Here is a 24,997-nt window from a genome sequence, read left to right as displayed (position 1 = left end):
TGACAAATGAGTCTTTTCACATAAAGTTGGGATGCTTTTCAAGGGCAGCTGCTTCTCTCACTCTCTCAAATAAATAAATAAAAAAAAAAAAAGAAAAGAAAAAGGGACGCTTGAGTGGCTAGTCAGTTAAGCGTCTGACTTCGGCCAAGTCATGGTCTTGGGGTCCTGGGATGGAACCCCGTGTGGGGCTCCCCGCTCAGTGGGGAGTCTGCTTGTCCCTCTCCCTCTACCTTTCCCTCTGTTTCTCCCCCTTTTAATGCTGTCTCTCAAATAAATAAATCTTCAAAGGGCTGCTTCTGTGCTGGGTGAGTCTGCATGCAGTGCTTTTTTTTTTTTTTTTTTTTTTAAGATTAATTAATTTATTTTGAGGGAGAGAGAGAGAGGGGAGATGGAATCTCGAGTCCCCACTGAGTGCTCAGCCCACTGTGGGGCTCAATCTCATGATCCTGAGATCATGACCTCAGCTGAAATCAAGTCAGATGCTTTAATGATTCAGCCACCTAGGCACTCCTGCACACAGCTCTCTTTAAGAGCCATTTCTCAGGTTGCCAAAGCCCTGTGGATCTTGTGGGCATGAGCCCCATTGGTCTTCAAAGCCATTTGTTTTAGGCTTTTCTCAGATGTTGGTCTTAAATGTTGGCATGCCTGATGTGGTGTACAAACCCTTTAATACTCAGGGAATAGCTGTGGGTTTTGAGTTTCCTCCCAAATATGGGTTGCCATGCTGGAGATGGGGTTTATGGTGAGATTGTGTCTCAGCCTTTGAGGTTTACCTCTCATTTGCTTGATGTGAAGTGGTTGTTCAGCCAGTTTTTAGGTTTTTTACCAGAGGAAATTGTTCCATATATAGCTATAGTTTCAGTGTGTCTATGGGAGGATGTGAATTCAGGACCTTCCTACATTGCCATCTTGAACCAAAATCTGAACAGAAAAGAATTTTATGAGAAAACACACTGGGATTGTTTACAATGCTTACTTTAATGGCAAGTTTTGGGCTTAGAGATAATGTTTGCATCTTCTCATTTTTGTCTTGTCTGCCCTGTGATGTTTGATAAGGTAATCAAATAGGACACAATTTGCATTTGTTTCCCAGTTCAGAGATCATTTTGATATTCAGTTTTGGCAGTTTTACAACATTCCTAGGCTTGTTTGGAGGTCAGATTTATTCATTGGGCTTTTTTATCTTACATTTGAATTTTGTAGTAAGGGAAAAATATTAACACAGGATAAATTTAATGTTTGACAAATTATTGGGGCTTCTTTGCTTATTTTAAATTTCCACTCAAAAGTTTGAAGAAGTAAAATCTAGGAATGTTAAAATCTCTTCAATTAATTCTGTTTCCTTTCCCAACTTACCTTCAACTGAGAGAGAATTTATTTTGAGACATAGTCAACATAATGAAATTGCAATGCACTGAACTAATGAGAAAATCTCAAGAGGTCTATTGCAGTGATCAAGCACAGTGGCCTATTGGAATGAAAAATCCTCAAATAAAAGTCAACATCTAATTTTTTAAAAGTAAAATCTAAACCTCATTTTAATCACTGTCTTATTTTTATCTTTTGCATGTCAGCTTTATCTGCAAGGTAAAATTACTGCTTTTACTCTTTAGCATCTTTAAGTATATATATGGGCAGAGAGAGATGGGGTGTGTTTAATAGGGATCTAACCTAAAGTACACTAACAGATATTGTATGACCTCTCCTTGACAATTATTTGTTGTTGTATGGGAAAAAAACCTACTTAAATAAATGAATCATCATAGTTTGAGTACTTTGAACTATTTAGTATCAATAAATGGAGAGTGTAAGTCTTGATAATGAAAGTTCAAACTTTAAAGTCTCCACTTTACACAAACTGATTTTTCATAGAAATATTTTGTGGTGATATATTCTTGCTGGATTGTCTCCCTTTCTTCTTTGGCCATGGACATATTGCTTGGTTTTTATGTTTTTTTAATTTTAATTTTAATTTAGCTTAATTTTATTTTATTTTTAAGATTTTATTTATTTATTTGACACAGAGAGAGACAGCGAGAGAGGGAACACAAACAGGGGAAGTGGGAAAGGGAGAAGCAGGCTTCCCACCAAGCAGGGAGCCCGATGTGGGGCTCGATCCCAGGACCCTGAGATCATGACCTGAGCCGAAGGCAGTCGCTTAATCAGCTGAGACACCCAGGCACCCCTGTTTTTTTTATTTTTAAGACTTATAAATGTGTTTATCCTAAAATTCCTATTTGGAGCTATATAAAGTTCACAGAAATAAATGTGAAGAAGAAATATTTAAGAAGTAGAGCTAATATTTTTTAGGGAAAATAAAGTGCTTAGGATTAAACTGATTGGTAAAATAGTTTATATTGTCAGTAAAATTACTTAAATTGTTTAGAATATTAGATTTGGTATTTTGATTTGAATGTAGTGAGAAGGGACCAAGAAATGGGCAAGGCACAGAAATGATCATACAACACGATAGTTAATATAAAAGTCATTACAGTTATGTCAAGAGAAATTTGTTTACCATGCTATAAAATGGGGAAACCGAGCAGACTTTGTTTAAACTGATGGGTAGAATCTGTTCCCATTTAAGGCTCTGAGAACTTGTCCTTCCATTTGAAGTCCAATTCAGATCTCTTCATGTCTTCTATGTGGCCTGAGTCCCTCAATTGCTATACCTATTTTTTTTTCTGTTTTACCACATGTTGCTTTTATCTCTCTCTCTCTCTCTTTTTTTTTTTTTTTGTATTCTCTTTACTACTTTACCTTGTGTTAGAATTAGTGGCATAGTAGAAAGAGCACAAATACTGTAGTAAAAACCCGGTTTATACTCTGAGTCCCAGTGTACTCACTTGTAGAATGGGGAGTGAAATAGGATTAAATTGGAAAGCACAAAGTATCTGGCACTGAGCAGGCACTCAGTAAATGTCTTTCCCACTTCTGAGTTTCATGTCTAGTTCCTGAGTCGTTTATAAGTTCCTTTAGGGCAGGAAATGTGTTTAATATTCATAGTAGTACCTTGTGCATAGTAGGTTCTAAAAGATTATTTGTTGAATTTAATTTGCTATAGTGCTGTGGAAGCTTAGCACTGTTATTTTCCATTTCTTTTTCCTCTGTCACCTTGGATTGAGATAAACATGTTGCTTTCATGAAATTGAGGATTTAATTCAGTAGGATGGCATTATAATATGACTTATTCCATAGAGTTTGAATAGTAAGGTCAAATCATTTCCCTGGAAACTTAATAATATTCTATAAAATCTTATTAGCCTGTCTCATAGCATCATAGTCCGTGGAATTCTGGTGTGTTTAAGATGGTGAAGTCTCTATCTGTAGAAATCTGTCTAAAGGCATGCAGTGAGAATACGGGAAATAAATGACATGAAGAGAGAGCGAATGCAAATGTCATTGCAAGTGACATTACTTGACATTTTCAATCACTAATCTTCCAAAGTATGTTCTAATTTACTAAAATAAACCAAGAATTGAATTTCTTGTGACCTCCCTTTGTTTAATTAATTATTAGCAGGAGAACAGTATTCTGTGATCCACTGCAATTTGTCTCCTTTGTGTTTATCTAGTATCTGACTTAAAAATGAACAGAAGCATTCTGATTCAGCAGAACTGATTTTATAACTCATCTGCGTTATAGAGCAGAAATGAATAAATGTTTGCTGAACGTGCTACATATGCTTTGATCACCAAAATGTTAGTTTTCTTTCCTTCTCAAAATATAAGATCTGAGAGATCTTCCTGGCTGAAGTTTGTGGGGTGCTTATTTTGCATAGATATTTCTATAGAGGCAAGCAGCTACCTTTATATATATTTGTTTCCATGATTGGAATGTGAGAGCTCCTTTAGTACTTCCTCATTATGATTTGAAATTATACATTCATCACAATTTTTTTTTCGTTAGAAGTAGCAGTACATGCTAAAACACAGTTTTTTTTGTTTTGTTTTGTTTTTAATGAGGTATGCTCTTTTGTTGGAATGAGGACTAAACACGCTTCCCATTCATGCAATAATGTTGGTTATACTTATGATACAGTTTCTAATTCTTTATAATCAGTCTTTGTTATTTCATTGAAAGACAATTAGCATTTGTTCTCTCTGGATTATGAATGAGAGAAACTGAGGCTCAGTCTGGACTATTTCTCTGTTTTAGATAGTTAGGCATTTGAGAAAAATGTCCTGCTAGCCTAATGATTTACTTTTGTTTTCAATTTCAGTTTCAAAGAACATTTGAGTCTCTCAAAAATGTTTCCAATAAATCTGACCTCCAGAAAACCTACCAGAAGCTTGGGAAGGAGCTGGAAAATCTGGATTATTTAGCCTTCAAACGTCAACAGGTAGGAGTCAGAACTCTCCTTGGTGGAGGAGATGAACACTTTATGCTTCCTGCCATCCTGCCTGTCAGGTTTAAGTGGATCTGGGGAGACTTATCTTCTAATGTTTAGGGCAGAAATAGGTTGTGCTGTGCTGTGCGACCTGCTGTGTTCATATGGCTTCCTGAAGCATTCATTGTGGCCCTTGCTTTTGGATGTGCAGTTTGGGGGTCTCCACATGTGTCCTTATACCTCTCTTAAAGAAAACTCCTGCTGGTTTGTGAAGCTATAACTACCCTTTGACTAAGGACGCCTCAATGTCATAAAGGAAACCTCTGTGATGGCTTGGCCAGATGGCTTTTATATTTGACAAGGGGATACTTGAGGAGAAAAATCACCTGATGACCAGGAAAAGGATATAGATGTACATACAAAATTGAGGGGAAGAATCACGAATATGCCAAAGTATGAATCAACCTTTAGTTTTCTTGTTTGATCTCTGAAGATTAGTGGAATTTTGCTAAATGTGTAAGGGGGAAGGAAAATATACTTTACAAATGCAAGGCTTTTAGCCTCCTTGTATAGACCTCTCAATAAGTACAGAACAAAATAGACTTTTATAGAGTTGCTTTCAGAATTAGTATTTTTTAAAAAAATATTAGTAATCACTAAATTTTATATATTTGTGAGATGCTGCCACAGTAACTAGCTAGCTAATTTTCCCAAGCTGATCTTCACCAATTTCCTCACAGCCACTAGGTGTCAGGGTTGTCAAGCTTTTACCTGATTGCATGTTTATTCCGATCAGAACAGCCAGATAGAAGTTTAAATTAGGTTGCATGAAATTCGGGAATGTGTTCAATGATGGATAGTGTCTAGAAAAATGACTAAGTGGCTGACTCGCATGGCCAGCCACCGAGTCCATTATTTAAGTCTTTCCTGTTAGTGTGGCAAAAGGTGTGACTCTCTTGTGATTGTCTAATTCACAGATTTTTGATCTTTTGGATGAAGTTTTCAAAGCTGTGCTTCTTTTTTTGGTTACACTTTATGAAGTCAGGTCTAGAAATATTGACTTGAAAAGGGAATTGTGTTCTGGGTTTTGCTTTATCACCGACATTACATAGGCATTTAGCCTTCCCATTGCCCTATTTTCCTGCGAGTTATATTTATTTTGTAGGATATTCTGGGGTAAATGGAGCATCTCTGCATGTACTTTAATTTATATGAAAAAGGACACAATATCCATTTAAGTTTTATTTATTTATTTTAAAATTAGTGATGGTTTACATATTAGCACATGTAAAGGAAGTGGTCACGGTTACATAGAGCTAATACAGGAATCTCCCAGATGGTGCTACTTAAAATTCACACCATAAGTCACTGCTCTGGCCTATGCAATTTTTAGTACAGTTTTGTTTCCAAGAGCCATATTTTACCACTGAGGGATATTTGAGTTGGCAGGCAGTAGTCACTGTCCTCTTCTCTCATCCTTTCTTGTTAGCACATTTCCATTGATTAGATTTTCGCATTAGCTAATTGTGAATTTGGAAAAATGTGAATGCTTCAAGGGCAGAAGGGCAGGACTCTGCCTTAATGGCATTGAGGACAGATAAGTAAATTGCATGTGTGGGTGAAGAAAAGATGGGCACATGGGGTGTAAATGTGTGTACACTTAGATATATAAATCATATATACTGTTTATTAAATGGCAATTGTATGCCACATATTGTGATGAATACATTTATGGATCAGATCATCAAATGTTTATAACAATACAATGGGGATGGTTTTATGAGCACCATTTTAAGGTGAAAAAGTGGTTAAGAGAGTTAAATAACTTGTCTAAGGTCACTGGGCTAATAAGACAAAGATGGGCTTCAAATCTAAATCAGTCTGACTCCAGACCTGGGCGTTTCCTAGGTCTCATTCCCAGTACCCCTGCAGGGAGCCAGGCTGGGGGATAGGAAGGTGAGGATGTCTAGGCATGCCAGACCCAGGGCTTAAAAATACCTTTGAGATGAACCATGAGAGACTATGGACTCTGAGAAACAAACTGAGGGTTCTAGAGGGGAGGGGGGTGGGGGATGGGTTAGCCTGGTGATGGGTATTAAAGAGGGCACGTTCTGCATGGAGCACTGGGTGTTATACGCAAACAATGAATCATGGAACACTACATGAAAAACTAATGATGTAATGTATGGTGATTCACATAACATAATAAAAAAAATAATAGTAAAAAAATACCTTTGAAAGTAGGTACCTGGTGAGAGGCAAAACAGGGCTGGTTCTCTCCACCTCTCTTTCTCTCATGCAAATTGTTCAGTATATACAAAAACACAAAAGGATTTTTGAAATAATATCTTTAGACAGCTAAGAAAATGCATAAAACTTTATCTTCACAATCTTCTGAGTTTTATATTTAGTAACCATGGTTCTAGTGAAATTTATTCACACAAGGCAGTGTCTTAAACTCAAAGGGACAAATCCTTATGAAATGAACTTACCTGTACACATAACATACTGTCAATCCTTTTGTATTACACAACTCCATTTCTCCTTATATTCTAATAATCATTTTTTTCTACTTGGAAAAGATGGAAGGGGAAGTGGAGGGAAGTGGAAAGAGGATGGTAGAGTAGAAAGAAAGTCATGGACCAAAGACTGATGGAAAAAGAGGGAAAGGAACTTGTAGGGATATGTTAAGAGGGACCAAGTGAGGGAAATTAAACTGTACTTGGTTTTATATTGTGTACCTAGAACTCTTCATTTTATTAACCCCCAGGCTGGCTTCCTGAAGGGATATTAAGAATGAGACTTGGAAAAAGAGTATAGTAAACAAAAACATTGATTTTTGAAGAATTAAAAAAAAAATTCAAAATAGACAAAAAGGTTGGAAAAAAGAAAGGAATACAAGAAGACATAGCAAACGAGGGAGATGGCAGAGAATAGCAAAGACAAATTTTGTTTACTTCCCATTTTGCTTCCAAATGTAGCAGTGCTTCCTAGAAATTTGTAGTACTAACCAAGTTCTGTACCAAAGCCACAGATGAATTGTTGTGGATTAGGGTGGGCAGGGTTCAAAGAGTCAAAACATCATCAACTCTTCTCTGACTTGATGGGATTTGCCTTTTATCTCCAATCCTACCCCTTAAAAGGCCTCCAAACCTATTAAACACATATAAAAAGTTTCTTCTCCTGGAAAAGATTCAGGTCTCTGTAAAATTGCAATTCAGCAAGAAAGATTCTGCCTTATAAGGCAGGATTCTTTGTACCAGAGAATTAGTCATGGTTTGTTCCCTGGTCTAACCATATTTATCATTCCTCTTTGTGACAGCGCATAGCTCCATAAGGACAGAGCCTTGTCTGTCACCTTCAATGCTGTATTCTCTGCAGTGTTCACAACAGTATCTGATCCATGGCAAAACCTCAATAAACACTTGTTGGTGCTCTTGTTACTATGAGCAAGGAAGCATGCCTGAAGTTTTGGTCTCAGGTTACAGGCAATTAGTATTGATGTATTTTAGTATACTTTTAAAATTCAGAAGGGCATTAACCCTTTGGCTTCCTGGATACCAAAGGTTGACAGATGGCCCCTTGCCTTATTTATCATTTAGATTTTCCCCTAACATTTATAAATTTCCATCCATTTCTTTAAATAAACACAAAATGTTAATGTTACCTTAACTGTGAATTATGGATGACCAGTGGATTGATTATAATTATTTTCTTGGCCTCATTCATTAGATTTTTTTTTTTTTAAGATTTTTATTTATTTATTTATTTGACAGAGAGAGACACAGCGAGAGTGAGAGAGCACAAGCAGGGGGAGTGGGAGAGGGAGAAGCAGGCTTCCCGCTGAGCAGGGAGCCCGATGCGGGGCTCGATCCCAGGACCCCGGGATCATGACCTAAGCCGAAGGCAGAGATGCTCAAAGACTGAGCCACCCAGGCGCCCCTCATTCATTAGATTTTATTTTCTGTCCCTCTCTATGACATTTTAAACATCATTTTGAGAGATTTTTTTTTTTTCCTGGGCCAGAGAGATCCCTGGAGTACTTTGCTCTAGTTTTTTACCTTTTTTTTTTTTTTTTGAGTTACTGTACTTTCTCTCCTAAGTGTGAGCTTAGCTATTTCTTTTCTTTTCTTTCTTTCTTTTTTTTTTTTTTAAAGAGTGCGTGCTTATACTTCAACAATTCCTTGGGTTATATTTTAAGTTGGGGCACAAGCATCTCTCCATTTTCCTACTGTCAAAAAGACTAATGTTGAAAATAGTTTTGGTTGGAAGAGGTGAGAGGAGGCCCTGATAGATGAGGTGATGGGTTTTCCAGGATGAATCAGCCCGAAGTAACCAGATGACAAAGCAAGATTAGCCTGAGAATCTGGAGCCTTTTTCAGTTTTTACTGTCTGGAGATGCATTCTTGGAGTTATCTGCTTTGACTGTTTGGTTTTTATCTTCCTGGTTAATGTTACATAGGAATGGTAATAGTAAGCTTCAGTTATTATATAGAGTCCAGATTTATGTATTAATTTGAGAGGTTATAAATCAAGAAATTTCCTTGGGGCTTTGGTTTTGTGGAATAAAATAAAATAAAGTTTGATTATCTGTACTCGAATTTAATTCCTTCTTCTCTTTTCTATCCTTAATACTTTTAATAGCATTATAAGACACATCCCCTTCCCAGAGGTTTATGAAGTCCTTTGTATAAATTCAAGTTGACATTATTGAGTCGAACATTATGTAGACTAAAGTACATTTACATATTGATGTGAAAATATGTAAAATTAAAATACTGTACTTCAGATACACATCCATGTTGGAACACATCACATATTCCTGCTCTCCCTCTTGTCTCCCTAATCATGCCATGCTATTCTGGCCCTTTTCACAAGGTTTATGAAACTTGGTATTTAGAGTATCTAGATCTTTTCTATTTGCTTATTTAATTGCTGATCATTCTTTAAAGCAAAACTGAAGTCTAGCCTCCCTCATGACACTTTATCCTATGACCTCTAGTCAATATGTAAGCTCTTCCTTCTTTGTCATTTTTAGCTTTTATCCGTGTCATACAATATAGCATCTTATTGCTTATGCACTTATTCTTCAATAAGTGCAAGTTAGAGTATAGCTTTGTAGTCAGCCAGATCTAGTTAGACTGTTTTTGTACTGCCCTGGGCACCATAGTTCTTTTTTTAAAATGTTAGAAGAATAATACCTAACTTATAGCCTGTTTTAAGGAAACAATATATAAAGCATAAAGTACATAAATGCTTTAAATCCTTTATAGTACATAAAGGAATCGGTATGTAAAGAACTTAGCACCATGCCTGGCAGGTAGTTAGTATACGTGATAGTTATTATGATGTTGTTTTGTATTATTCTCGTAAGTCATCTTCCATAATGGTAAATTCCATAAGAATATGCTCTCTATTCTGTACAGTTTTGTACTGCACATAAGGTTCAGCACTGTTCTTAACATATCAGATGGAATGTTTCTGGACATATGTGTTGTAGGGGTTGGAGATCTGTGTGACAGAACAAACAAAAAAACCCCCAAAACTATTGATACCTTTTGAGAAAGGAGTTGCATTTTTTGCTTCTAATGTGTTTTATGGTCTCTTGATGGGCAGTAAAATTAAGGTCCTGAGTATTGTGCCATGGCAATCTATGGTAGAAATAAGGTCTTAGACCCAATGTTCTGCCAAATCCCAACTCATATAATAATTACATCCTATGTACCTAAACTTCCCGTGTGGTTCCAGGTGGTATTGTTCAGCACAATATTGTTCTCTCTTTAGTGATGATGTTCAGGAATGAACCACTGCTTTTTAAAAAATTTTTTATTGTTATGTTAATCACCATACATTACATCATTAGTTTTTGATGTAGTGTTCCATGATTCATTGTTTGTGCATAACACCCAGTGCTCCATGCAGAACGTGCCCTCTTTAATACCCATCACTAGGCTAACCCATCCTCCCACCCCCCTCCCCTCTAGAACCCTCAGTTTGTTTTTCAGAGTCCATCATTTCCCATGGGAACCACTGCTTTTTTCTTTCACTGAGCTGAGTGAGTTAATCCCTTCAGATAACTCCCAAACCAGAAGGGTACATAATACTTTGTAGGATAAGAATTGCATTTAAAATGATTCCTTATCAATGAGGAAAAACAGAAATAAATTAAAAAAATCTATTTAGTAAGAATGACTACAGGTTAACATCCTTGCATTGAAAAATAAAATTCCAGGTGGATAATGACTGACCACATAGAGAATAATCCTAGGCTCACCTTGGAATTCAAGAACTCTGAGGACATAAGACAACAATGTTGGGCTCCTCTGAAATCAATACTTTGCAAAACAGAACTGAATAGTGTTAGGCTCGTTGTTGTTGTACTCTAGCATATAGAGAAGAGGAAGCTGATGAATTCCAGTAGTAGTCTTCAGCAGTGTAAAGACTTATGGCACTAAAAATGTTATAGATCATTTAGGATGAGGGGATATGCAATGATATTGCACTAGAAGTTGCTTATCTATAAGGACAGCATAATATAGAACTAACTTCCCATTACATTAACACTAAAAATGGAAGTTGTAAATGTATTTTACTTAAACTTTAAAAAAGAAAGTACCTATGGATTTGGGATTATTCAGATGCAGTCTAAGGAAGAGTGTAATTGGGGGTTAAATGAGCATTAACAGGAGGTGTTAATCTTCTAGAACAATAGTTCTAGAAGCAGTAGATTCACTTCAGTGATTTTTGCTAGATGAAATATGTTAATAGCTCAATTGGGAGAAGAGCCTTCCTTTCCTTGTTCTGTAATTAATCCATCTCTCTTGAAAAAGTTCTGATTGAATTACGCCTTTTAAGAGTAAGTCAACCAAAGACTGCTACATTAAAATTTTCATGTCTACCTTAGATGGTATTCTGTTTCTTACTTGCCCAATGAAGTAAAATGATTATTTATGCCATTTATAAAACTGTTTCTGAAGATCCCAAAGCATTTCAGACATTATTTGAAAATTCATTGCACAGGTATTAAAAATGTTGAATTATAAGACTATGCTGCACCAAAGTTCAAATCATCCCCAACATGTTTTATCCTATCCACTACAGATGCAATTCCATTTTTATTCAGTTGCACACAGTTTGTCTCACAGGAAAAAAAAAAAGATGGCATTACATTTATTCTTCACTTTTCTGGTACAGAGAGAGAAGAAGGTTGGATACATCATTCAAGGTCATTCCAAGTCAGTAACAGATTCAGAATTAATATTCACATTTCCTAATTTCTAGCTTATTGCATAGCCATCTAATCATTTTCACTACTTCATAAACTGCAGATCTTTATAGGGTAATTTCTTTTTCTATAGTTATAGTCTGAAGTTAAACAACCTTATGGATTTTTATGTAAGAACCTCATCCTTTATTTAAAAACAAATAATCAAAATGATGCATATTATATGTTGGTTCTCCTTCTAAAATTTGATTTCCACATTGGACATAATTAATAGTCATGACAAGTAGGTGTCTTATAATTAATTAGTAAAGTACAAACATGGAGACATCTTTTAAATTCCAAGGTTTGCTATTCTATTTCCATCTGTTGTCTCTGGGGTTCAGTTTATTGGTGGCACTTAGGTAGAAAGCTGTTGAATCAGGCATATACTAGCTGATTTTTATGCACCAGAGAAGATTTATTAATTTTTTACAAGGTTGTTTTCTATGATAGTTTGCCTCATGGGCAGCTTATAGCTACTTCATAGTGGGGAATGCTTATTGAAATAGTTAATGCTTTGTTATGGGTTGTTTTCAAAATTTACAATGCTGATAGGGTGCTAAAAAACTTTAGTGTTTGCATCAATATGGCACTTATTTGTGCCTGTCTTATACTGATATACCTAAGTCCATAAGATTGTCAATAAAAGTTGGTTATTGATGAGGAATAAAGTCCTAAAAGAGTTAACTCTGAAAAGATATCTTCTCTAGTCTGCTTTGTAGCTTGAAGATGATCTGTGTGTACAAAGAGGATATATTTTTACTCCAAGGACATGAGCTGTGGTGGCTTATGCTGCAGACTAAAGAAGGCATACAAGAATCAGAACCTTAAACTAAGGAGTCTTTGGAATTCATCTAACCCAATTATTTTTATTTTAGAGATGAGAAAAATGAGGCCCATGGAGATATCCTGTACAAGGCTACACACTTGCTAATAGCAGAACGGGGCAGTAACAGGGAGTGACATTTTCTTTGGTTCTTTTGTGAGTCCGGTAGCCTAAGTCAGCATAATATGTGTATTGGTCCTTCAGTATCTCTGGTTTGTATACTGAATATAGATATGGATACTTTTAACATCTAAATTTATGTGTATACTGTTAGATATTGAGATGCCTGTAAATGCAGGTCATTCAGTAGTGCCATTTTTTAAAAAAAGAAAAGACAATGCAGTAATATTACAACATTTTATAAGAGGTAGGAATTATAAGCATCGTCTAATTCAATCACTTCAATAAACAGATACACAAATAATACAGAAAACATCATTTTGTTCTTTTATTGCAGAAGAATTTTGATTTCTTTGACAATTTCTAGATCCTGTGTCCTCCAAGCCACTGCCCTCTAAACCAGTGCATCCCAAATTTTATTTTATTTTTAAAGATTTTATTTATTTATTTGTGAGAGAGAGAGCAGAAGCAGGGGGAGTGGCAGGCAGAGGGAAAAGCAAGCTTCCCGCTGAGCAAGGAGCCTGATGTGGGACTTGATCCCAGGGCCCTGGGATTATGACCTGAGGTGAAGGCAGACGCTAAACCAACTAAGCCACCCAGGCTCCCCTCAAACTTTATTGTGTATACAAATCACTTGGGAAATTTTGTTAAAATAGACATTTTGATTCAGTAGGTTTGGAGTAAGACAGGAGAGTCAAACAAGCTCCTCAGTGATGCTGATGCTGCTGATCTATGGACCACACTCCCGAGTATGAAGGGAGTTTAAATAATAAATTGCAGGAGAGTATTATTTCCAGTTGTATCTCAGAAGCCTAATACAATCCCTGGAATATAGTAAGTACTTAGTAAATATTTTGGATTTGGGTGATGATCGGATAGGAAGCTTTGTGTCTATGTGTAGGACATAGAAGGTATTGTCATCCTTACTATAATATCCTTCATCCCCTTACGTTGGTGTTTCTCTGTTGAAAGGACATGCTTGTATACATAAATATTGTGTTTTTTAGATTACTTATTTCAGGAGTTGTAGAAGTTGTTCTATGCACATCTTTGCCCCATGTGAAAGAACAGGTTGAATACGAGAGCAATTGAGTCTAAGGTACAAGGAGCTGAAGAAGAGTTAAGAATGTAGTCTATTAGCCCTGCAGTGTCCACTGTGACTTGGCCAAACTGACCATGGGTCCAGCTCGTATTAGCAGCGTTTGTTCCAGAAAAGCAAGCTCAAATACTTACTACAGACCTGATGAAAATTATAATCTCAAACAATTCTTGTTAAATTTGTGTATCTAAGTTGTACCTCTCTACCTGTGTGCACAATTAGAAAACATCACAATGACTGTTACTGCATCCTTGTCAGGTGAAAAGATTATTGCTATAGCTGTAGCTCTGTGTTAACAGTAGAGCTGGGAGTGCACCTAAAGCACTACTGGCTAAAATTCAAAGGAAGTGTTGATGTTGCTAAGACGAGGCCAACAGTTTTGCTGACAGTAGAGCTTTAAACATGCACACACCAATCATGCAGCCTTTTGTAGATGTTAAGTTGTTTGTTTGTGAGCGGCTGATTGCCTGACAGCTAATTTAATATATGATGAGGAATTCAGTGTATTCCTTTATTTTTTCAAAAAGCGTACTCGATTTTTCTCTTCAAAGTACCATATTTGGACAGTTTCAAGTTGTCTATTTAGGAGGAAGCTAATCAGCTTTTATGTTTTTTTATCATGCTGCAAATGTGAAAGCAGTAGAAAATACATATTGAAATACATCTAGGTAAGGGGAAAAACCACCAGAAGATGGAGCAACAGGCCGGTTTGCTCTATATCTTGATCAGTGATTGACAAGAGTATATGTATGCTTAGGTTTTCTTCCATACACTCTGGTTTGAAATGACCAAAAAAAAAAAAAAAATATGTATATATATATATATATATATATATATATGTTAATTATAATTCTTCAGAGTCATATTACAATTTAGATGGGGTATCTTTGAATTTTTACATTGTAAATAGCTTTTCTTCTATGAGCTGCTGATATTTGTATTCATTGACCAAATTATTAACTATATTTTGGTTAATATTTTTAGTATCACTTATGGGATTTTCGCAAGATGCCACAATTAACCTGTAAAATACATTGCATTCTTCTCCTTAACCATATTTTTATGAATCTAATTTTTTCTTTGTTGTAACATACAGCATTAATACATGCTAATGTTCTCTATATAAATGCTGCTCATATTATTATAGCATCTGGTTGTACCATAGTTAAGTATTTATCATTTACTCCATTATAAAACCTTTGTTCCAAAAGCTGTATGAGCCTATTAGATATATACACAGTTAGGTAGGTAATGATCTGTGGCTGCATCCATACAGCATCAGCAGCTGACCTGTGGCTGATTTTCCAAGTGTGGTGCTGATTGTTGATAGGAGGTACTTAGATTATGGGATGAAACGGTTTTGAGTATTTTCAGGGCTTTGTGTGTGTGTGTGTGTGTGCATGTGCTCTGAATTTAAGTTCTATATTTTGTTTTAACTTTACTGTTTGCTATTTATTTCCTGACTCTGATTTAGATATTGGTATTTATCTCTTTTGTGCTAAGCTCTCCATTCACACACTGGGAATTACTGAAGCCTTTCTTGGTACTTTCATTGGGGCAGAAGAAGGAAATGGTCCACCACATGTTTCATCACTGATAGTTAGACATTTATGTCTTCATCCTAAATTTATATTTGTAAAATTAAAGGTAATTGAGTTTTGGTCTTTTTCCCAGTTTCAATGTTAGAGTCATTAAAAAAAAAAAGGCTGTCATGGAAGCTGACGCTATGAAGGAAAAATTTGAAGGAAGATTTGAAAGAGAAAAAAATGCATTAATGAAGGGAACTATAAAAAAAGTAGGATACTTTTGACATTTTTGATAATCATCATGTGTAAATTTAGAGAAACTAAATATGGTAACTTACTCTGGTAAATATTCCGAGTTTTGGGGCTTCTTTGTTAGCTTTTGAGTGTAAGCTCAATGAGGCTCATTTTCTCAGGGTAGAGGCATCACTTTTCACTTTGGGTCAGAGCAGCAAGTCCTGGGGTGTAATACGATGTATCATAAAAAATAAAGAGAAGTTTTGGTAAGCAGCAATGTGCTGTATTGAGAAAACATTCGACAGAAAGCTTTCGCTTGCCTCTTGCTCACTCTAATAAAAGCATATGTCTATACTATATAGTAAGAGTAGGCACACTTAAGGTTAAACTCATTTAACAACTGAGGAATTATGTTTATTTTACTTAGGACATGGGTAACATTAAACCTAGACTAAGCTGAAGTAAATGGATTAAATGTACCCGAACTTTGTTTTAAACTTAGAAGAGATGATCTATTTGGAAACTGAAATCTGTCAGGAAACAGGGAGTATGTAACTCCTGGCTTAAGATACTTAAGATATTTGACCACTAAAGTAATGGGTTAGAATGGGATCCATGAAACAGAAAATAGCATTATACCAGTGGTAGGGTGTTTAGGAAAGGAAGGAAACTTAAATTAGATTCTGCATTAAGTAATGTATGCTAAGTAAGTTAGCTCTTGTGAACATGCGGTGCTCATGAGTGACTTGTATAATGGCTATGCATTTTCTTCTGCTCTGAACATCTGGCCCTGCAGACATAGAGAATATCTTGATATCTTTGTTACTCTGTATTTTTAAGAAGTTTTGGAAGGTTTATTTCTTACCCTTGGTAATAAGAATTGTTTGTGCACGTTGCTTCTATTGAAAGTAATTTCTTAATGTCATTAGGATATCAATATGAAAAAAACTGAAAATGACAATTTTCAAGAATGTTGGTGTAAGTGGAATAGATGTTACTATTCTATATTGTACATTTTTAATGTACATACTTTTTGCATATGGATCTATATGAGACCTGAGATCAATGAACATGCTCTAAAATCAAGCTGTTAGACTAAAAACTGTTGGTGATACTGAAGAACATGAGTAATTATGAGTAGTTTTAGGATAAGTAGATATGACTGGTAACATTTTTATGAAATATGGCATTAAGACATATTTATTTTGAAGACCAATAAACTGAAAAGACCAGTCACACGTCAGAATAATAAAAGAGGGGTGCCTGGGTGGCTCAGTTGGTTAAGCATTCGACTCTTGATTTCAGCTCAAGTCATGACCTCGGGGTTGTGAGATCGAGCCCTGTGTCTGGTTTCACTCTGGGCTTGGAGCCTGCTTAAGATTCTCTCTCTCCCTCTCCCTTTGTTCCTCCCTCCCCATCCCCCACCCCCGGTCTCTTTCTCTCTCTCTCTCAAAAAAGAAAAAAAGAATAATAAAAAAAAATGTAGTTAAGATTGATGTATAGCATGTTAAAGTGAACTGCATATTCCCTAGGAGTCCTCTGAAAATAATGTGTGTATCAGCGGAATTATAGGCACCAGAAATAATATATATAGCTTATGATTATTTATTTATTTTTTTAGAGAGAGAGCAAGGTGGGGAAGGGCAAAGAGAGAGGGAGAGAGAGAACCTTAAGCAGGCTCCACACCCCAATGTGGGGCTCGATCTCACAATCCTGAGATCATGAGTTGAGCTGAAATCAAGAGTCAGATGCTTAACTGACTGAGCCACCCAGGCGCCCCTATATAGTTTCTGATTATTAATGAAAAACATGATACACATTTCTTATTTGCTACATCTTCTTGTGAACTATATTCCAAAATTGATGGAATTAGGATGATGCTAAGAATTCATTTCATTGTGTTACATTATAAGCAAATAAAAATTTATTTGTAACAGATAACCATGTTCTCAAAACAGTAACTCATTTTATATCTAGCCATCTGTATGAATATTCTCCTTAACTTGACCATATTCTAAAAATTGGCTTTACCAAAGCTTCTATTGGGTCAGGGCTGGAGTAAATAACAGGGGGTGAGAACTTCCTGCTAAAAAGGAGACTCAGAATTATTATGCAGTAGTTTGGGAAGTTTGGATATCTTTTTTGATCCAGTGGAGCTGGGCAGAACCTGAATAATGACTGATAAAAGATTTCACAGCCATATTTAACTCAATTCAGACAAGTAAAAAAAATAGAATGTTTTACTTGCCCATGATGTCCCCTTTTTAAAAAAAAGTTAGTAATTGAAGTATAGTTGACATACAATGTTATATTAGTTTTAGGTGTACAATATAGTAACTTGACAATTCTATGTATTACTCAGCGCACACCATGATAAGTATAGTCACCATATTATTGCCACAATATTATTGACTATATTCCCTATGCTGTACTTTTCATCTCCGTGAGAAAATTTATTTATTTATTTAATAACTGGACGTTTGTACCTCTTAATTCCCCTCATCTATTTCACCCAACCCCCACCCTCCTTCCCTCTGACAACCACCAGTTTATTTTCTGTATTTAAGAGTCTTTTTTTATTTGTTTCTTCTTTTTTTAATATTTCACATATAAGTGAAATCATATGGTATTTGTCTTAATTTAAGGCAAATACATTAAAAAATAATGAGATAGTGTATTAAATTATATAAAAACCCAGAACTTGGCTTCAGTAAAGGCAGAAAGTACTTTATTATTTTTTAAAACTTATCTTCCTCCTAAGCACTAACACAAGCCGTATATTCATGAATAAATCCCCACCACTGAGCCTAGTCTGCTGAAAATAAAAAGGCATATATAATTCTGTCACACAGCAAGATAAAAGCTGTGTTCTTTATGCATGGAAACCATTTTCTACTAGAAGGAGTTGTAAAAAAATAATAGAAATATAAAGAAAGTGAGTTTATGGAAAGAAGATCGACTCTTATTAACATTATGTAAATACTTTCTACAAGGGTGCTCTGATGTAAGAAACATACTATGTAATAATTCACTTTAATAAACAATAGGTGATGATTATTCACATAATAACAGAGGGATTTTTAGTGTACACAAATGTTCATTTGCAGGTTATTGACAGAGAGGTTGGAGTGTTAGGAGACAGCGTCTACTGGACATTCTGTAGTAATGAAGATTTCTTATCTCTGAAGCTGTGGGAATGCCTACTATGCAGATTTTTAACTTGTTTGATTTCTGCAATAATCATGTGATGGAAATGTTATTATAGGGTGATAACCCGAGCCTTGAAATGATCAGTGAAAGCAGGTTACATTTTGATAATGTCCCGTAAGATTAAGCATATTGGTCCTGGTCTCTACCCCCACCAACATTTTCCTAATTTCTTATGACAGGGCCTAAAATAGAATGCCTAATGCTTCATGTGCAGGTAGTGGGATTGTCTGAAGGGAGTGCCAAGAGCACACTGTTTAACAAGGAGGAGTATGGATGAGTGCATCGTAATCGTAAGGAATAAGTGAGTCCTAGGTAGAAGAACCAATCTAGAGAACACATGGTAGCTGCTAAAGGAATATTAAGAGGGGAGATGATGCGGAAAAGTTTAGCATTCAGGGTAATATGGAATCCAAGGTACATTCTAGAAGCAAAGTGTGAGATTATATGGCATAATTTTACTTTGACACATTATGTTCTTTTTTCCATTTTCTTCTGGACTGCCCATACCAGAGGGAAGTTTCAGATCAGGCCTAGATAAAAAATGGCAATTCTCGATATCTTGCAAGGAGAGGCAAGTAGACATAACCAGGTTGTCTTTCCCCCATTCCTTGCCACCCCAGGAAATGCCCTCCAAGCTGGGGAGAAGAGGAGAATTGGATAGGAAAAAACAAGCTTAGACACGGTCTGTTTTTGTGCATGTCCTCCACTGTCTGCCGCTACTGCCCCCGTTCCTCAGGCAGGGAGACACGCTAGAACTTACTCCATTGCAGTTTGGGGGATCTGAGATAAATAGTGAAATCCAGGTCTAATCTGGTCTTCTGAGAGGAGAACGCTTTCTGGGGATCTTAGTGTCAGAGTGGGTGTTTTTTTTGGTTTTTGTTTTACCATGTTTTCAAGCCAGAATTTTTTTTCAGTTCTGAAATAGTGTAGAAGGCATCAGAGAATTCCCTTGGGACCAGAGTGTGCTACAGAAGTCATCTGAGAGAGGGGATCAGGGAGCTCGGTCACATGGAGAAGACAAGGGCAGGAGATTAAAGAGGGATGGGTGAGAGAAGTTAGAGATGGCCTCAGGGATCACCAGTTTGCGGTAGGAACTGAGAAAGCTGCGGACTGTCCAGCTGTCATTAGAGAGAGCATCTCCAGTGCCAAAGACCAGATGGAAGGAGTTGCATGAGGAACAGGAGGCCAGTGAGGGACCAAGGCAGAGCCAGGTGGATGTGAAGATGGCTGTCTTCCCAACTGTCCTGTGTTGGCAGCTTTATGAACTCTCCTGTGGTTTAGACTCATCCCCAGAGAGGGGGAGGACAGAGGGATTTAAACCTGAATGTGATTGAATTATGAAACTAAACAGATTTCTGTCACTGAATTGGGCTGAGTTTACTTGAAAAGGATTAAATTAAATTTTTGCCCTGAGCAAAATGGGACTTGGAGTAAAAAAATTAATTTTATTACAGAAAAAATAAGTTATTTATTAATTACACCTTCATAAGGCTGAAAAAAGTAAGTTATATTTTTACACATCAGTGTTTATGATTCTAAAATTTGTATCTGCCATGAAGTTCTAAATCCAGGACTGAATGGGGGAGCATTGTGATGGTTGGAAATATAGCAGATATTTAGATGGTGTGTGTGTGTGTGTGTAGCACCTGAAACTTTATCATTGACTTTGGCTTTTCTATTCCACTTCTGCCATAGCCAGCCGGGAGGTGAAGTATCACTTTGGTTAGGGTTACTGGATAAAATATAGTATGCCCAATTAAATTTGAATTTCAGATAAACAACAAATAATTTTCTTAGTATTAAGTATGTCCCAAATATTGTACCGGGTGTACTAAAAAAGCATTATTTGTTGGAAATTGAAATTTAACTGGGAATGTTTGATTTTTATTTGCTAAATCTGGCAAGCCTTACTCTTTGATACACATAGCAGTGAAAAAATAGAACTAGCCTGCACTTTACTCTGTAAAGTTCGACAACAAATGGGTGCTGTACAACAAGTGTTAATATTACATTTCATGGAAGAGGCAATTCTTTTTTTTCAAGATTTTATGTATTTATTTAGAGAGAGAAAGAGTGTGAGTGGGGCAGGGGGAAGGGCAGAGAGAGAGGGAGAGAGAGAATCTTAAGCAGACTTCAAGCCCAGAGCAGAGCTGGACATGGGGCTTGATCTCACGACCCTGAGATCATGACCTGAGCTGAAATCAAGAGTCAGTCGCTTAACGGACTGAGCCACCCAGGCGTCCCCAGAAGAGGCAATTCTTGGTTCATCTTGATGGGTTGGGCTGACTTTCTGAGATAGCCAAATCTGGACAGACAGAATGGAACAGTTTAAGAAAATTGCAAGAATATAACCTATTTGGTGACTTGTTCTAGAACACACAAATAGTAAGTGACAGAATAAGGTTTTTCCAGGTCCAAATGGCCTCCATAATACAAATTCAGTTTTTAAAGAACTTCTCAGGAACATATTTATTGTATAAATGAAAGTACTTTTAAGATCTGGGTGGTTTGGTAGCTGTTGCTGTCTTCTCTAATGTACTCTTCCATTATGGTCAAGCCTATAAAAGGAAACTTACAAATCTTTTCCAGGAAGCATGCCTTTGAAATTAGTTGAATAATTTTAAGGAAATCATGAGATGCTACTTCTTTTTAACTTGGCATTTTATTCAAAGGGTGTTTCTGAAATTAAACCAGTGGGAGTTTAGCCAAAATAGTGCTATGACACAATGATGTCATTTAGAGAAATGTGCTGAGTTAAATAGCTCTAATTATTAGCAACTTTAAAATCATAAAGCAATTAAAAAAAAAAAACCCTCACTTCTCTACTTCAGTGGAATACAGTTTCATTACGTGAAGCATTTCACCTGGTTTGGGATAGTTGGCTTTCAGTGACTATTTGAGATCCCAGTGTCACAACAAGTCTCCTTTCCTTATATTTAGTTTCCTCTTTTGTCCCAGAATAATCCTGTGTTCTGGACCCCATTTCCTTCTGTCCTCTGAGGACTTTTCTCCAATTAGAGTGCCTATTTTCTCTCTACTTTCAACTTTTCTTACTCTTGTTTCCTCCCTAGCATATTATTAACCTGCTAAAGTTTGGCACAAACACACATCAACTTTCATTCAAAACTGTATCTGCTCTGGGAGTACCTGGGTGGCTCAGTCAGTTAAGCATATGCCTTCGGCTCAGGTCATGATCCCAGGGTCCTGGGATGGAGCCCTGCATCGGGCTCCTTGCTCAGCAGGGAGTCTGCTTCTCTTTCTCTCTCTCCCTCTGCCCCTCCCCACTGCTTGTTCTCTCTCTCTCTCTCTCAAAGAAATAAAATCTTTAAAAAAAAAAAAGCTGTTATCTGCTCCAGTAACAGTCCTATCTCTTTTCTATTCCTCATAGCTAAGTTTCTGAAATATTTTAGGTGAGCTAACCTGCTTATTACTTAACTACGTCAGTTCTTGGACAAAATTAGGACTGTAGCTAATTATTATTAACTGGCATTCTATTCCCATTAAGAATCAGATACCATATAAATTCCAAAATTGACCATGAAAATAAATGAAACAAAATTTAATATATCTTTTATCAAATATGTGTTAAGCATATGAAAACAAACTCTTAATATAAAAGCTATGCAATAAAAATATTCCTTTTGTGAATTTTTTTTTCATGGTTTGGCTAGGTGAGGCTTCTGAAAATAGGAGACCAAAGAAGTATGGCTTCGAAAGGCTCTTCTTTCGTGGTAAAGCTACCTTCAGAAACACAAGCATTTTTATTGTTCTAAGGATCTTCAAACTTCATTCATATTTAGGGCAATCTGTTATTAACATTTTTGTCCATTCATTGGACATGAATACTTCAGTGGTCTTTGAATTGTTAAATATAGGCAAGGGAAGGTTTTTATGATGATTTTTTTTCATGATTCCTCACATTTTCATTTTAATATGAGTCAGCTGATTTGCTCTGTCTTGACCAGCTCAGCAGCATTGCCAATGGACTCAGTAGGAGATGATTTTATCAACAGTTGTAGGGCAGATGTAAGTACCAGTTTTAGTTTTAGTTTTTTTTTTTTTTTGAGAGTTTTAATTATGTGCTTGCTCTCTTCTCCTTAGCACTGGCTGTTCCTCTTCTTGGAATGATTTTCCATCAGAACTTCATAGCATGGTTCCTTCTTATATTTCAGGTTTCAGCTTAAATACTACTTCCTTAGAAAGGACTTCTGTAATCCATCTAAGGAAGAATCATCTCCCCTACCCCTGGCCTCTCCATAACCCTTATCATTGTATGAAATTATCTTGTACATTGAATTTTTTGTTGTTGTTTATTGCCCAGCTTTCTCCGTTAGAATATAAGCACCTTGTCTTTCTTCATATTGAATGATGCTCAGTAAATATTTATTGAAGAAATGAATGATATGAAAGGTTAGTGATATCAGTGTATCAAAAGTCAAACCTTTCTTAGGAAGACTTTGTATGTAATTGTTTTTTAAACTTCTAACTTATGGGGTGCCTCATGGGGCACCTGGGTAGCTCAGTTGGTTAAGTGTCTACCTTCGGCTCAGGTCGTTAACGACCCAGGTCCTGGGATCGAGCCCCGTGTCAGGCTGCCTGCTCAGCAGGTAGCCTGCTTCTCCCTCTCCCTCTGTCCCTCCTCTGCTTGTGCTCGCTTGGTCTTTCTCTCTCTCTCTCTCTCTTTTTCTCTCTCAAATAAATAAATAATCTTTAAAAAAAGAACTTCTAACTTTCCTTTTTACTTCTCAGTAATCTGGTTTCTGTCCTCTAGTTGCACCAACATTGTTGTTGTTACGATCACAGATCCAGTTGACATTGTTCAGACCTTTTAACTTAACTTCTGTAAGGCATTTAACACTGTCACCTGGCCTTCCTTCTTGTAAATCTTAACTTTCTTTTTTTTTTTTTCTTTAAATTTTCTTCCTACTTGTCTAAATACTTTGAAATTTCTCTCAGGCTTTTACTATTATCTCTTCTTGCCCTCCATTCCTACTTCTTCTTTCCATTTGTATGCCCTGCTTTAGCAAATGCCTGCTAACTGATTTTCTTGCATTCAGTTTCACTCCTTTTAAATTCAGCCTTAAATATTGTAGCTGGAAAGGTTTTTTTAAAATGCAAATCCGAGCATGTCATCATGTAAAATCCTTCACTGGTTCTCCATTGCCTTTAGAATAAAATCCAAATTTTGTAAGGCATTTAAGACCCTTCATTTTCCAATAAGAGCTTTGTTTTCAGCCATATCAGAATATTTGTAGTCTTTTGAACATATCACATTTCCTCTGGCTTCATATGCTTGGCATATACTATTATTTCTGTATGATTATTTTCTTCTCAGATTCTCCTGGCCTGGCTCTTACTTGTACATCAAGTTGCAGATTTGACTGCTCCTAATTTGGGGTAGATGTCACGTTGTGGTGTTTTGAAACCATTCCATGCATATTTTTATCACATCACTTGTCATACTGTACTTTATTTTCCTGTCCCCTTTAACTATATTATAAGCTCCTTGAAGTCATAGAGAAAATTCTTTCCTCTCTATTCCTCAACACCTCAAACCATGCCAGGGACAAAGTTGGTTTTAATGTTTTAATGACTGGTTGTCATGTGAACAAGTAATTACATAGTTCTGTGAGTATCTCTGTCTCTGTGTCTCTCTCTTTTTTTGTGTGTGTGTGAAAAACCTTCATAATCTTTTGCGGTTACTTGATCCAGTTTGGAGTATTGTGTCACCATTTTCTTTTGCCTCACTATTATTTTGGGAGAGGGGATAGTATTTTCATGAACTGAATTGTTTTGGTTCTTATTTCTGTTTTCTTGTTATATTAGTTTTTATACTTGTAGATTGCTTGAGCCTCCCAGATAAAGCCTCTGGGAGGGTTTACAAGATTCCTAGCTTGAGCTCTTCTGTCAAGGTTGCAAAATACAGTTTATTTCCTGGATGGCTTTTTCCGGAAGGGGTGGTAGGGAGAGGGCTGGGAATCCTTCAGTTTTTATTTTTTTATTTTATTTTTTTTAAACATTTTTTTTGGGGGGGGCAGCAAAGCAAGGTTTATTGAGCGATAGCAAAGCGATCGTACAAACCTCCTAAAGAGGGAGGGGACCTGAAGGGGTTACCAATCCTTCAGTTTTTAAAATATTCTTTTGTTTTGCAGGATCCTGAATTTCCCTTTCTCATTTTTTTTATGTTCACTATGCAGTTTCCAGAGAGTGTTTCTCCATTTCCCTTTTACCCTTTTCTTCCCCAAAGCCTTTTTAACACTGGCTCTTAGAGTCTTGGGCACTAGTCCCTCTCTCTAGTTGGCTCTGATCTACTGGGACTTTTTTCCAGCTTTTGTGGAATTTCTTTTTCTAGCTGTGATTTTAGATCAGTCGTAAATGTTGGTGCTG

General features: G+C 36.4%; 1 protein-coding gene across 3 annotated transcripts in view; it reads left to right on the top strand.

Annotated features, from left to right (window-relative positions):
* Positions 1 to 24,997, top strand: part of CTNNA3 (catenin alpha 3) — a 1,817,935-nt gene that overhangs the window by 221,836 nt on the left and 1,571,102 nt on the right. For all 3 annotated transcript variants that reach the window (XM_032423981.1, XM_032423980.1, XM_032423979.1), the window contains exon 5: positions 4,224 to 4,343. In XM_032423981.1, coding sequence (XP_032279872.1) covers positions 4,224 to 4,343 — 120 coding nt within the window. The remainder of the gene's footprint in view (positions 1 to 4,223; positions 4,344 to 24,997) is intronic.

This window comes from Phoca vitulina, unplaced genomic scaffold (assembly GCF_004348235.1).
Source record: "Phoca vitulina isolate PV1807 unplaced genomic scaffold, GSC_HSeal_1.0 scaffold29, whole genome shotgun sequence".
NCBI lineage: Eukaryota > Metazoa > Chordata > Mammalia > Carnivora > Phocidae > Phoca > Phoca vitulina.
This window is presented reverse-complemented; position numbering and strand designations above follow the sequence as displayed.